Genomic DNA, 13,937 nt, shown 5'->3' on the forward strand with positions numbered 1-13,937 from the left:
AGGATCCAGTGTTTCTTGATCTATTCATGGCCTGAATTTGTTTGACAATAGAAAGAGTCAATAAGCCCCTTTGGATCCTTTTCAATAGATCCCACCCCCCTTTTTCCCTTTTGCACAAATCAGTCCAAACGTGTCTGATTTCCATTAAAAAGCCACAAAATGCAACACTAAAGTGTTTCTAAAGGGTAGGACCCCTCCATGCTTTTGTTGCAGGACTCTTTTTGTTGCCTTTCTGTGCAGCAAAGCACTTGTTTCCCCCTTCCTTATCCTGGCAAGAGTATGGGAAGTGGCCGCGTTGATTAAACCTACATTGCACATCATTTCACCCTTCCACCGCCCCCCCTCCCAAATCTAGTTTGTGTCTCTTAAGGAGGACTTTTTAAGCAATAGAAAATAGGGGCAACTTTTTCGATTGAACCGAATTTCAGAGATTCCAGGTAAGATGAGAAGCACAGGGTAAAGGGGGTTCTTTAAGTCAGAACAGCCGTTGTTTTCAAAGAAGACAGACTGATTGAATTTAGTGCCCTGTCCTTCACTCCCTCCCTCCTTCTCTCATAGGCTGGTTTGCTAAAAGGACATCATTTCCATTCAAGTTTTTAAAAAATCCTCTATAAATTCTTCCTCTACCTGTTTAAGAAATCTAAAGGCAACCCCATTATTCACACACACACACACACTACAAATAATTACATATCACTTTTAAATCAGGAGGGCTGGGTGAGAGAAGAAATGAAATCATTTAAAACAAATTGGGCAGGGGAGAAAGGGGTTATCATCAGTATTCTGTGCACTAAAAACAAAAAACACCACCCTTTTGAGCCTTCCGTTTTATCTGTAGACCTTATATGTGAATATTCCAATCCCTTAATTGGCTATTTTGTTCCTCTGACAGAAGAACATGAAAAAGCAGTTTTATTAATGACCATTTTCATTAGTTCTAAGCGCTATTGTGAGCACTTGTGAGTCTCTCTAAGTGGGTTACACACAGTTGTTGCTGCTGTTGTTTTAAAATTATTATTACTGTTATTGGTATTAATATTATTCATTCTGTTTACACACAGGTTGGAGGCTGCAAAGCCGACTCATACTTCGTGTGGTGGACTTTGGGCAGATGCTGGGGCTTTTTGCAAAGTCCGCCACTTGCGATCACGCTGGCAGGTTTTCTCCGTGTCCTCTTCTTGAGTCTCTGACTGCAAACGCCTTGCCAGGACTGGAGGGTTTTGGAGGTCCAGATCCACATGCTGCTTGTAATCCCCACCACCAGCAGCATGAAGACTTTCACCATGAAAATCTCCACTGCTGGAATCGAGTCGCTCATGGTGCAGTCCAAATGCTTGCTCTGGCCGCCCGTCTTGCACTTCCGTTGCGTGGCCAGGAGCTTCCAGTAATCCACGTTCAGGCGCTCGTAAAAGTAGCAAGCGATGACGCAAGTGGCAGGCACCGTGTACAGGACAGAGAAGACCCCGATCCTGACCATGAGCTTCTCCAGCTTGTCCGTGTTTTCCCCACCGGTTTTCATCACCCGCCTGATATGGAAAAGAGCCACGAAGCCAGAGAGGATGAACGAGGTCCCAATGATAAGATAAGAAGCCAGAGGGACCAACACGAACCCGGTCAAGGCATTCACATCCATACTTCCCACATAGCATAAGCCCGTCAGCTCGTCCCCTGCCACCCTCCGCATCACCAGGATCATGATGGTCTTCACGGCCGGGACGGCCCACGCTGCCAAGTGGAAGTAGCTGCTGTTGGCTTCGATGGCCTCGTGGCCCCATTTCTTCCCGGCAGCGAGGAACCACGTCAGAGTCAAGATCACCCACCACAGGGAGCTGGCCATGCCGAAGTAGTAGAGGACGAGGAAGACCAGGGTGCAGCCGGTGCTCTCCAGGCCCTCCTGGATGACGTAGAGCTGCCCGCTGTCCCGGTCGCAGGCGATGCTCTCGGCCCCTGAGAAGAGGCGGATGATGTATCCCGCCGAGTAGACGCAGTAGCACATGGACAGGAAAATGATCGGTCTCTCGGGGTACTTGAAGCGCTGTGGGTCGACCAGGAAGGTAAGGACCGTGAAGGCGCTGGAGGAGAAGCAGAGGAAGGACCAGACTGCGATCCAGACGACGGCAAACTGCTTGTCGTCCCGGCTCCAGTAGACGTCCACCCCGGGGGTGCAGAGGGGGGCGCAGGAAGCGCTCTTCTCCACGTGGTGGAACTTGCTGGGGTTCTCGCAGGTGTTCCGGCCCAGGCTGTCCGGCTGCGGCTGCTGCAGGTCGTGGCCAGGGCCGGCCCCCTGCGGCCTCTGGGGCCGAAACATGGGGGGCAGGATGCTGGAGCCCCGGGGCGGCTCCTCGGAGCCGTTGTTGGGGGCCTCCATGCACAGGTAGTTGGGGTCGTTCTTGTTGGGCAGCTTGCTGCAGTCCAGGGAGTCCGGCCACTTGAAGGTGAACTGCTCCATGATGGGGGAGCACTTCAGCCGGGCCTGCTCGCACATCACCCGGCAGGCCGGGATGGGCGTGGAGACCTGCTCGGTGCACATGGGCGCGTAGAGCGAGCACAGGAAGAACTTCAGGTGCCCGTGGCAGCCGTACTCCACCAGCGGGGCGAACTCGTGCAGCTGGATGGCGGCCTCGCGCTGGTCCTCGTGCCCCATCAGGTTGGGCATGCGGGTCAGGTTGTACCCGATGTCCTTGCACATGGGGATCTCGATGGCCTGGCAGCGCCCGTCCCCGGGCCGGTCGCTCTCCATGGAGCTGATCCCGAAGCAGGAGCTCAGCAGCTGCAGCAGCACGCCCAGGGTCCGGCCCGAGTTCCCGCGGGCGGCCCCCATGCCGGGGAGCCCCGGGCGCCGCCGGCCGCGCCGCGCGGGGTCCGGAGCGGCGCCGCCGAGGGGTGCGAGGGCCTCAGAGCGGCTGCCGCCGGCGCCTTCCCGCGGCCACCATCGCCGCCGCCCCTCGCCCGGGGCGCCGCCGGCAGGGACGGACGCGAGCCGCAGAGCCCGGCGCGCTTCAGCCCCACGCCGCGGAGCCCTTCCTGCCGAGGTCCATCGCGGCCGCCGCGGTCCGAGGCGCCGGGCGGAGGAGGGCCGCCCGCGCCGCCCCGCGCCCCATCCGCGCCCCGCTGCGCCGCCCGGGCGAGCGCTCGACTTGCTGGGCTCCCGCGCTCGGGTCTGCAAACTCCTGCGAGCGGGTGTGCGCCGCCGACGCGCGCTCCGCCTCCGCCTCCGAGCCCAATCGCAGCCGGGAACGGCCACTTTCCTCTCGCTCGGCTCAGAAAGTTGCGGCGGCCGCCGGCGTCGCCCGGTCCCGAAGTGCGGCTCCGCTGCCCTGCGCTCTGCTCCGCTCCGGCGCTCTGCTCCCTCTCGCCCCCGCTCCCCGCGATCTGCGTCCCGGACGCCGCCTGCCGCCGCCCCTTTCCCCCGAGAGGTGGGGTTTCGCGGCGCTTCGGGACCGCGCGCTGGGGGGAGGTGGTGGGGGCCCGCCCGCGTGCGTGTGCGGCGGGGAGGCGGTGCGCCGGGGGAGGAGGGAGGGAGGGAGGCGACTGCGCGGAGCGAGCGGGCGAGCTCCCCCGAGCTCGCGGAGGAAGGGGGCCCTTTTCCCGCTGGCGGCGGCGCGCGGGGGGGGGGGAGAAAAGCGAGCTCGCCCCTTCCTTTCCTCCCTCCGCGCGAGACGCTCGCCGGCCCCGGCTGTGATCTGGTTGCGGGAGAGGCTCGTGCGCAAGAGCCCCGCGCGCTCGCCCCCGCGCGCTCGTCCCCTTCTCTCCCCGTTCTCCTCCGCCCCCTTCCCGAAGAGTAACTCGCGGGGTTCGCAGCGGCTGCGCTTTGCGCTGGAGCCCGGGTCTGCCCGCGCCCCCACCTGCCCGGCGTCCGGCCAGCCCTCGCCTTGCGTGCGAAAAGGTGACCCCGCCGCGCCGCGCCGCGCCGCGCCGGTGACTTTCCAATCACTTCGGAGCGCCTGGGAAAGGCAAGAGGCAGCCCCCCCCCCTCCTCCCTCGCTCGCAGCACGGCTTCAGGAAAAGCCGCGGGGTCCCCTTCCGCCCTCTCTCTCCCAGGCCGGCCCCGCTGCTCCCGGGCGCTCGCCCTCGCTCAGACTCTCGGCACCCGCGTCGAGCCGCGGGGCTCTCTCCCCCCCCCCCCCCCGATAGGCGCAATGGTTGCTGCTCCTAAAGATGTGGCAAGGTAGTTTTGGTCCTGCTTCAACACGCAGCCCTCCAGGCCAGCAGTCCCCTCATCTGGCTTTGGACTACAACTCCCACTGCCGCCACTGATTCACCAGGCTGTCCAGGGCGGATGGGAGCGATGGTCCCAAGCATCTGGAGGGTTCTAGGTCCAGAGAGTGAATTTATCCCTTACTCGCAGGGGGATGATGGACTATGCAGTGTTCTCATTATATCCTCACAGTAACCCTGCAAAGGAGGCACGACTGAAAGGGGAGGAGGAGGGAGAAGGGGATCGGCCTAAAGCCCCTGCGTGGCTGAGTGGGGACTGGGCTCCAGGCCTCTCATCCTAACCTCCGTGCCAGTCTTCCCCAACCTGGTGGCCTTTAGATGTGTCAGACTACAACTCCCATCAGCCTTAGTTAGCAGGGCTGTCGACTGAGGATGATAGGAGTGCTCGCCTAAGATATCAGGAGGGCATCATGCTGTGTCACATGAAGCCGATGCTGCCCTCGTGCTCAGAATTAAGGCCGAGGGCTGGGCGGTGTAAAAATGAATCGATACATGAATAGCTGAGTCTTTGTTAACAAGCGAAGTGTTCCTGACCATGTCCAGAGCACAGTTCTCTCTAATAAATCCACAGGACCAAGTGGTGCTGTGCCGGAGGTCAAATGGTTGTGAGGCCCTAACCCAACCCTGACTCATATGCGTCCGTTGGGTCGGATTCAGACGTACACATAGTGAGAGCAGACCATTTGAAGTCAGTGGGACTTAAGTGACCGGTCCTGTTGACCAACTGAAGCCTTGCTGATTGCAAGGGGTCTGCCTAACCATGACTAAGACTTGACCCTGCCCTCGGAGCAAGGCAAGGTCATGGAACGAGGTCGCTTGCTTAAATTCGGGCTGTACGGCCTTTCTTGGGAATCACCGGTGTTGGGACAGGTGCTTCAGCCCTTCAGACATGAACTCACAAGGGTTGGGGTTTGGGTTGCTGTCTCCCTGCCTGCCCTTTCCCATTCTGCATAATGGGGATAATAATTCTGGCCCAGCAGGTATAAGGAGTCTTGAGAGAAGGGCTGGGAAGCCTTTTGAATATTCTCTTGAACAGCGGTAGCTCCATGGAGGTGAGGAATGAGGCACCAATCAACATATTCAAAGCAAGACAGCCGTAATATATATAGCAAAAGCAACATCTTGAAGAACTTTAAAGGCTCACAATTTTGCTTTTCGGCTTCAGCCACTCCTCTGGGGGGAATATGTGGCATTTCACAGGCATTGTCCTGTTGAAATTGCTGCAACAGCCCTGCTAGGTAGCTAATATTGGAGGCTGAGTGAAAGCAGCTCTGAAATGAAATGCATTGCTTAGATGAGGGGGAAAGGCACTCTGGATATGCTCAGGAACTGGGTGCATATAATACTCAACTGGGTGAATATTATACGTTCTGAAGTTGAACTCTGATTCTTGGTTCCCCTCAAAAAGAAGAAAGAAAGATGGAAAAGAAAAAAAAATCAGTTTAAAATGGGAAAACATGAGGGCCCAGTTTCTTTTTCCTGTTTCCCGACTGGAAGCACACAGGAATAGAAAGCAAGGCAAACAGCAAGAGGGAGAGAGAGAACAAAGCCAGAGCTTGGGAGTAGGAGAATAAAGAGCCAGGTGAGAGGTCTGCGTGGAGTTAGGGTTCCTGGTAGGCCGAAAGCAGCTCCTCCTGCTCTCCTCTCCCTCTGTTCCTCCGCTCTTCCCCACCCCGCAACAACCTCCCAGACGCCACTTGATTAGCCAGTAGCCATGATGGAACTAGACACATGCTCCACGGGGTCACTTGTCGTGACAGGCACAGCAACTGTTCACATTCCCAGACGTGTCCCTTGGGGACCCCATGGCCTTGATAATGGTTCAAGAGGGGGAAACACTCTGCACATGCTCAGGAGAGTCTTCCTCACTGCTTCAGATGCTCTGGAAACAGGCTTTGGAAACAGGTCCAGCTAAGCCCTGCTTTTGTGTGTCAAGTTAAATCCCTCTCGGAATTCTTTTCTTTCAAGGGTGGAGGAAGGAGAGACCGAGGATGATGCAGGAGGGAGGTGGGGTGCGCAGTGAAAAGGGACAGAGTTGGTTGCATTTTATTGCTGGGGCCATAAATGTCTGGCTGAGAAGCTTGTAAAAATCCAGTTGCCCCACCGTCTCCGCTGCTCCATCTGTTTACAAAATGTAAGCTTTGATTGTGAATTGGGAGCCAACGGTATTGCCTGTATAGAGCATAAATGCCAGAAGGAGACCCACACAGGGCTTATACGAGTTTAAGTTAAATCCCTCCAAACATGCAAGGGTAGGTGGAAAATTCCCGGAGAGGGAGAGGGAGAGAGAAGGGCCATAGGAAGCAGTCTGGGTAAGACTGCATAAAACTGTGATCTAACCATGAATCCTATGCACATCTCTTTGGAAGGAAGTCCCACTAAGTTTAGTGGGATTTGATTCCAGGTAAGCATGTGAAGCAGGAGCCACTGGAAAGCTGTCCGACTTGGATGTGGTCTGAACTGGCCATGTATCACAGTGCTGGAAGCACCGTGGAGAAATGCCTCGTTCTAGTCATTCCTGGACGGGCTCCCGTAGGATCCCTCCTGTTTACTGCCGTGAATTCCACGCAAGAGAAGTGTGCCATAAACACTTCTGCATCGGGGTCCCACTTAGGGCTCTCCTGCTGAGCACAAGGAACATGGCCGTTTGGGTTCTGACTCCCACGTTCTGGGATGCCCACGTGACCTTCGCATTCTGCCCCTGGTGATGGAGGCCGGACTCTTCCAGCTGGCTTCTGGGAGGATCTTGAACAGATCGTCTCTGCCACCTGCTGATGCTGTTCGTATAATGTTTTATGAAGTGGTTTCGTGTTGTCCCGACTATTTGTATTCTCAGGCCATTAGCCACTTTGGGTTCCCTGGATGGAAGAAAAGCATGATATACTTATATATTGTTCAGTCCAGCCCAGCAGACAGTAGGTGACCCACCACAAGAAACTGGCGAGTCTTCCGCTAATGGTCCATGATAATTTTTCTCCATATGGGCTCCATGATTCCACGGACCCTTGGATGATCTATCCCAAAATAAATACCGGGATAAATATTAATTCATACAGAAGGGTTCTGGGCTAACCAGGTCTCTGAAGAGGTTTGTTGGCCTCAGAGACCACCTGGCCAGTGTTCTCCAGACTTGTTCGTGTGTTTATATACGTTGATGTGCGTGGGGTGTATGTGGGGTGACATCCTTACGTTTACTCCCTGACATATTGGTGCAATGTTAGAGGCATGGAAACATTCTGAAGCAATGTGAGACAGCCAGCTTGCTGGCGCTAAGCAGGGCTCGATCTGGACAGTGGCTGGAGGGGAGACCAACCAGCAACCTTGAGTTCCAGGGTGGAAGAGAGGTGGGAGATTTAAGAGGCCAGGAAGAGCCGGGGTGGGGGGATTGCCTGGTGCCGGAAAGATCCGAAGAGGCAATCCTGTAGCAATCAAGTCAAAATCACCGCCATGAATGTATGCGTACTCTGACGTTGCCACTACTCTAATTCTCACCTGTCTGTTGAAAATATAGATGGTATTGTCAGATGAAGTGGAAGATAATGTTTTAAAGTTAATAAATACATTCTCCCTCTCTCTCTCTCTCTCTCTCACACACACACACACACACACACACGTCCCAGCTTGCTTAATGGGTTCCCAGTGGATTTGGCAGCCTTTGTGATATAAAGAACTGTGATTTTGATTGAGTTGGTCTTGTCGCTGGACTCTTTTGAATTGGACTTGGGGACTGTTCCAAAGAAAACCAAGAACCAAAGAGGCGCAGGGTGGCAAGAAAGGCACGGCCTTCGTATCGGGGTTCTTGCATGGGAATGGAGTGAGGACGGATTTCTATTCTGTCTCTTCCTCAGAGTGAGGCTTGCTTCTTTTAGAATTTGTATGCACACAGGATCTTCCTCTGCGGAACTCAGCTGGGGGTGGTGGAACAGCAAATGAGAAGAATCCATAAGAGCTTCTCGCCCTGTTTGAAGTGAAATCCAAATGACGATCAAATAACACATAGGTGGTATTCTGCCATCTCCAGATTTTTTTCTTTTGCACATCATCTGCAAAAGAACCCCTCCATTTGAAACATTGGTTACATTTGCAAATGGAAACTTGGATAGTGAAAGGCACTCAGAAGCCAGACTTTAGTCTGTTTGCCCTTTTTATAAGTACGGGGGATCTTTGTTGTTATTTTCCTTAATTGTTGCCCTGTTGCTAACAGGAAATATCTGAACGGAGACAAACACACATTCCTCATAAGACCACCTAACAGTTTAATGGACTTTTCCTGCTTTGTTGGTACTGTGCACTCTGTATGCAAACAGTTTGTTATAGCTCACATTTTCAATCCTCCGTCTTCTTTCTATTTCAGTTTAGGAGAGGGAGAAAAACAGGAGACAGACCAATTCTCTTGGACTGGCCTGGATTTCAAGGGGTGTTGCAATGAAGAAAAGAGGGCAACAACATGGTAAATAGAACATGATATTGGAGTTGCTGAGGGAGAGAAGGAACGAAGGAGCAAACAAACAAACCAGAGAGAGAGACAGAGAGAGACAGAGAGAGAGAGAGACTATGAGAAATCAGCAACTGGAAAAGACCTCTGTAACTAAAAAATGAAAAGACCCTTTTGATGGCTGCAGCTGAAAAGATTTTTATCTTTTTATTTTTTTTCCCCTCACCCCCTGCGTGCAAGATTTGTATGGGCCAGGCCGGCACCCCTGCTGGTAGACCCTGGCTGGTCTGCACCGCCCCCCCCCCCCCGCAAATGTTATGGAGAATTGGGAAAGAATTTTATGCCTGTCTTTCCCCTCGGCCCTTTTTTTCCTTTTGTCTTCTTTGAAGAATGACTTTAGACATTTTATTTACATATTTAACCATGGATGAAAGGGGTGGGGGGGAGGGGGAAAGCATTTGGTCCGTTGTGGGAATAGTGATATCTTTAAATTAATGGAAATCTTATTAGGCCTCTAAAAATTTGAAGCAAAGGTTTTTAATGAAACTTTATAATTAAACATGATTTCAAATAACACGAGCACAGGCTGCTCCCAACTACGCCTCCTCGGCTCCCCCCCCCCCCCCCCCCGCCCCCCCCCCCCCCCCCCAAATAGTACAGAACCATCCAGAGATTCCTCAAATTTCCCTTCCTTGAGCAAAAGTTTCTCTCTCTCTCTCTCTCTCTTAGCAGAAAGAATATTGCATATCATAATTGGAAGTGTAACTAAATCTTTTCCTAAGTGGAACATGGCAAGCAAGAAGAGGCATCGTGAAAAGAAAGGAAGGAAATACAGCCACATTTAATGCTGTCATCTACAGCGGGTGAAAGTATAATAAAAGACTTTGATATGGATAATGGCAAAATCAAAATCCAACTTAGAGCTCTTTTATCCATGTAATGTTCAATGGAACTTTAAGGTATGAGGCTAAGTTTGGGGGCATTCTTCTTTGGTAAAATGTGATTAAAGGAAACGAAGATAGTTCTTCCTCTGAGCTGCTTTTACAGGAGAAAAAAAATTAACAGGATCCCAAAATGACTTCTTTTGAGAGTTCAAAGGCAATGAACACAAAACAGATTTTGAAACAAGCTTCATAAAGACTAGTGGGTAGGATGCCAATGTACTTTTTGGGAAAAGAACAGACCTTTACAATTTCTCTAGTTTATGCGATGAGAAATAGCACATGCCAATTCATTAGCTCCTTTTCAAGTTCGCTTTAAAGCAAAGATAGCACCGAACATCATATATTCGTAACATATTTATGGCATGCTTAGAAAAGGTTGCCCTTGATTTGAGACATGGGAAAGGCCTCCGTAATCTTTTCTGCAGACTCATTTCCCCTTACTGATGCTTGAAAAACACAAGCATGGACGAGGCACAGAATTCAGGGAAACTTAAGGGTACCCATTCAATGAAGTTATGCAGCATGGGCACCCACTGTCCCCGTGATTTCTCTCCTTTTCCAGATTATACTCCTTTGACTTTTAAGGCAAGAAAATATATAGTATAAAGAGATGAATGGAATAATGATTGCCCTGATCAAAATCCTGGGCTTGCTTCACCCACTTTTAATTTGAATTCCCCACCCCTGCGTCTGCACTTCTGTTTCACCCTGGCACCAAAGTTTGCAGCACGTAAAGGCATCCAACTAAATAGATGTTTCCTTTCTTCCCATCTCTCTGTTATCTGGATCGTTCTCCAATTCCTCTCAAGAACATCTTTTAAGGGAAATCAACAGTGCCTTTATGAGGAAGGGGGGTGCATGAATTCAGCACAGAGGTTTTTATGGTGCGTTTCAACAACACAAACAAAAACCGCCTCGGTGGAAGGGAACAACGAACACAGACTCACCACTGCTTAAAACCATTAAAAGAGACACACACCGCACCACCAACACGACAAAGCCACCGTTCCCACATCATAAACGGATGACTGGATGGTCTAGTGTCGTTCTTAATACAATTTGGACAGCTTATTATTATTTTTCGTTCTTTTTTTTCTTCTTTCAGGGGCGCTTTCCTTGGAATAGGGTTTGAAATACTACCAAAGCTTCGACGGGGTGCCTTAGTGTGCATTTCAAATCTGAACATGGCCCTTAATCCTCTTTTCATGGGCTGGCTTCGGATCACTGGCGGCCAAGGGACTCCCCACTGGTTCTGGCTGAGGAGAGAGCATTCACTAGCCTTATTCCTCTTCTCGATTCCCACAGTCCCGAAAACAACACCCATGGACAGACACCCTCCAACCAAATTAGATTAAACTCCTTCCCTTGCACAGCGCATTAAGCCTTTTCACTGCCCAAGATTCTTTATTCAGTGACTCCTTATTTAAAGACACAGCTTCGTATATATTTATACATCTATCTGTATATCTGTCTCACAGGCACACACACCGAGGGTGCTGGGGCAAGGAGGAGACAGAAGAATGATTCAAATCTATAATAAAAAAGTCAGGAGGCTAATGCTATCCTCCTACTTTTAAATGGTGTTCTTTATCTCCGCACTCCAGATTTAAATTTCTTGCTAGTTTTCTTCCATCTTTGTCAAATAGATCCCTGCTCTTGTCTCTCTGTCTCATTTACATCCGCTGCTTATAGGTAATGCGGTACTCAGAACAAACCAAGGAGCAAAATTTGCTTTGGCAGCAAAGAAAACACATATTTGAGTATCAACAAAAATGCACAGAAGGGGGAATATTTATTTAGTTACTTAGCTTATATACTGCCCAATAGCCGAGGCTCTCCAAGCAGTTAAGAAAAGTTAGAAACACACATATGTTCTATAATGGTCCATCTTGTAATTAACTACTAATGTAGCGTTGCTCAAGGATTATTGTTTTATAAAGTGCTCTTTATATAGATTGAGGCGGCTGCAAAGTGGATGGTTTTGTTGGCTGAAATCTCTCTAAACTGCATTGTCCTGTGATTAAAAGACAACGAGGCTTTCTCTGAATTGTGCATTGCAGACTTTGAATTCTACAAAAAGCAAGGCAACCTTGCTGGCCATGAGAAAAGTGCCAAAACACATTGCATGGAACATCCTGCCTGATAAAGAGATCTGGAGATCTCCAAAGCTGGTGCTGAGGTGGGGATTTATCTTTGGATTGGCTTGATAAAGCCATAAGGGTTTGGGATTGTTTCCTCCAAATTGTTGCATTGTGTCTCTCTGTGTGTTTTAATGCCAAGGAGAATCAATCTGCAGATCCATTGTAAAACAGGACACCTATTTCCAAACATCCTGTAAATATGGAAGCAAAGGATGGTGCGATGCAGAAAAACATATATTTGTTCCTTTAGTTACAGTGCTTGTACACTTCGCCATATCTAGACAGACTCTGAACTCAGAATGATGCAAAGATAAAAGCAGACAAAAGAATAAAAACGATGCATTAAAAAAAGGATGGCATTAAAACCACCAATAGGCGGTTGGCACGGTGTCCACCAATTTGGACGGCTTTGAGAGAGAGGAGACAGATTCAGGAGGAAAAGCCTATCCGTGCCCCGCAATCCTGCTAGCTAAAGACTACCTCCAGTGTCTGAGGCAGTGTGCTGTGCACAGCCGTTGCTGGGGATCATGGGCAGGAGGGTGCTGCCATGCGCCTGTCTTGTGTGCTGCTTTCTCAGAAGCACAGCTGGCTGTTGTGTGCAGAATGCTGAGCTGGACGGACCTCTGGTCTGATCCAACATGTTATCCATCTCTTTAGCAAACAGGTAGTGCAGATCAAAGGTATGTTTAATTTCAAGAGCTGGTGCAATCATTCTAGAAGAGTGAAGAAGTGCAAGGAAGGTACACTTGTACTTGAACTGCCGCCATGCATCCTCTTTCTGAAAAAGAAGGAAAAATCCAGATTTTGAGATGAGGGAGCAGGGGGAATCTTTCTCTCCCAGAGTCTTTCAGAAGTTCCGAAGAACAATGGCCACCAACCTTTGATTTCTCCCTTCTGCAGTTTGGTGTTGAGAATCACGTTTCGGGATGGGATGGCCCAGGACAGGAAGACCTCCTCCGGGGGCTGATGAAAACACTGGAGTGGTTTGTTGAGAAGGATGAGCAGCTGCGTTTTTGGAGTCTCCCTGCAGATGAATGTTCCTGAACGTCAAAAGTTCCATTCCAGGGAGGCTCTTGGCATCACAGCTCCTTGCCAGAGACTGCCAGCAGGTATGGATGGGTGGGGGAGCGGGAATGGAAGAACCTCTGGTCATGAAGGCAGTTGTGCTGGGGAATGCAGCAGCGGGTGTGGAACTAGGCGGCTGGCCTTGCCAAAAGCCTTCCATCCCATTTCTGGAGATATGTAGGCTTGCCTCCGGAGCAGGTGGGGGGGGGGGGGTCGAACCTGTTTCAACCTAAGAGCCTAATCCGATCTCAGAGAAACACTCAGGTTGCATGACAGCGGTGGTGGGGGAAATGGCTACATCCAGTGTGGCAGCCATTTTATAGAGGGGCTAGCTTCCTGGTAGCAGCCATTTTGTGAAAGCACCCAAGACACACCCTCGAATTAGTGAATGTGTCCCCGAACACAAACAGATTTGGGACCCCAGTTTAGTTGGCTGCAGCTGGAAGCAGAATGCCAGTTTTCACAAATGGGGCGGCTTCTCCTATCCCGTCAGCCCAGCCCACCCCTGGCCCATCTCCCTTCATCCCTGCACAAGCTGATGAAGAAAATCCTGATCTAGGAAGGGCCCAGTTATCACGTGCAGCTCATCTCTCACAGATCAGCAAAGGCTTCCAGTCATGGCTCAAGCCTTGTTCCTGTTCAGACACGCACAGGTACAACTGGTGAGTTGGTAGGCTGTGGGTCGCAGAGTTGCGCAAACACACACGGAGCCAGAGAGAGGCCCGTGTCTCTTGGTGCACGGGCTGGCCTTCTGCACTCAGGTCTGCAGCGCCTCCTTTGCAAAATACAGAGATTCCAAGAGCATTCGGCGGCACACCCACTGGGAAGGAACAAAGCCGAAGCACCCACCACCAGTCACCCCGAGGCTTTACCTAAGAAGAAAGAGGTAGAAAGGTGTGTTAGCAGGATGACTCATAGATACCCAAGGCTTTGACCAGGTGCTCCCAAACGATCTGCAGTTGAACATCTAGCTGGAGTGAGTTCAGAGCGAGGAGATTTCGCCTCCACACAACTGGTTTTCCCAGCTGCATTATTTCGTTGCTGACATGCATGGCTTCTTTTCTTTCGAGTGTCCCCGCTGAGATGTACTTTTAAGGCAAGGGAAGTTCTTGTAAACAGCTGTCCTGCGGCACA

The 13,937-nt window shown here is 51.1% G+C and overlaps 1 protein-coding gene across 1 annotated transcript; it reads right to left on the reverse strand.

Annotated features, from left to right (window-relative positions):
• Positions 1-865: 865 nt before the first annotated feature.
• FZD10 (frizzled class receptor 10) lies at positions 866-2,821 on the reverse strand. Its single transcript, XM_044440941.1, has one exon. It carries the CDS (start codon positions 2,819-2,821, stop codon positions 1,052-1,054), a length of 1,770 nt encoding a protein of 589 aa, XP_044296876.1. The 3' UTR covers positions 866-1,051.
• Between the last annotated feature and the right edge of the window lie 11,116 nt (positions 2,822-13,937).

The sequence above is a fragment of the Varanus komodoensis genome, unplaced genomic scaffold (assembly GCF_004798865.1).
Source record: "Varanus komodoensis strain SLA01 unplaced genomic scaffold, ASM479886v1 scaffold38, whole genome shotgun sequence".
Classification (NCBI taxonomy): domain Eukaryota; kingdom Metazoa; phylum Chordata; class Lepidosauria; order Squamata; family Varanidae; genus Varanus; species Varanus komodoensis.

Bases quoted from the DNA above. Each gene is read 5' to 3' on its own strand.
- FZD10 (XM_044440941.1), bottom strand. From the start codon at position 2,821: ATGGGGGCCGCCCGCGGGAACTCGGGCCGGACCCTGGGCGTGCTGCTG.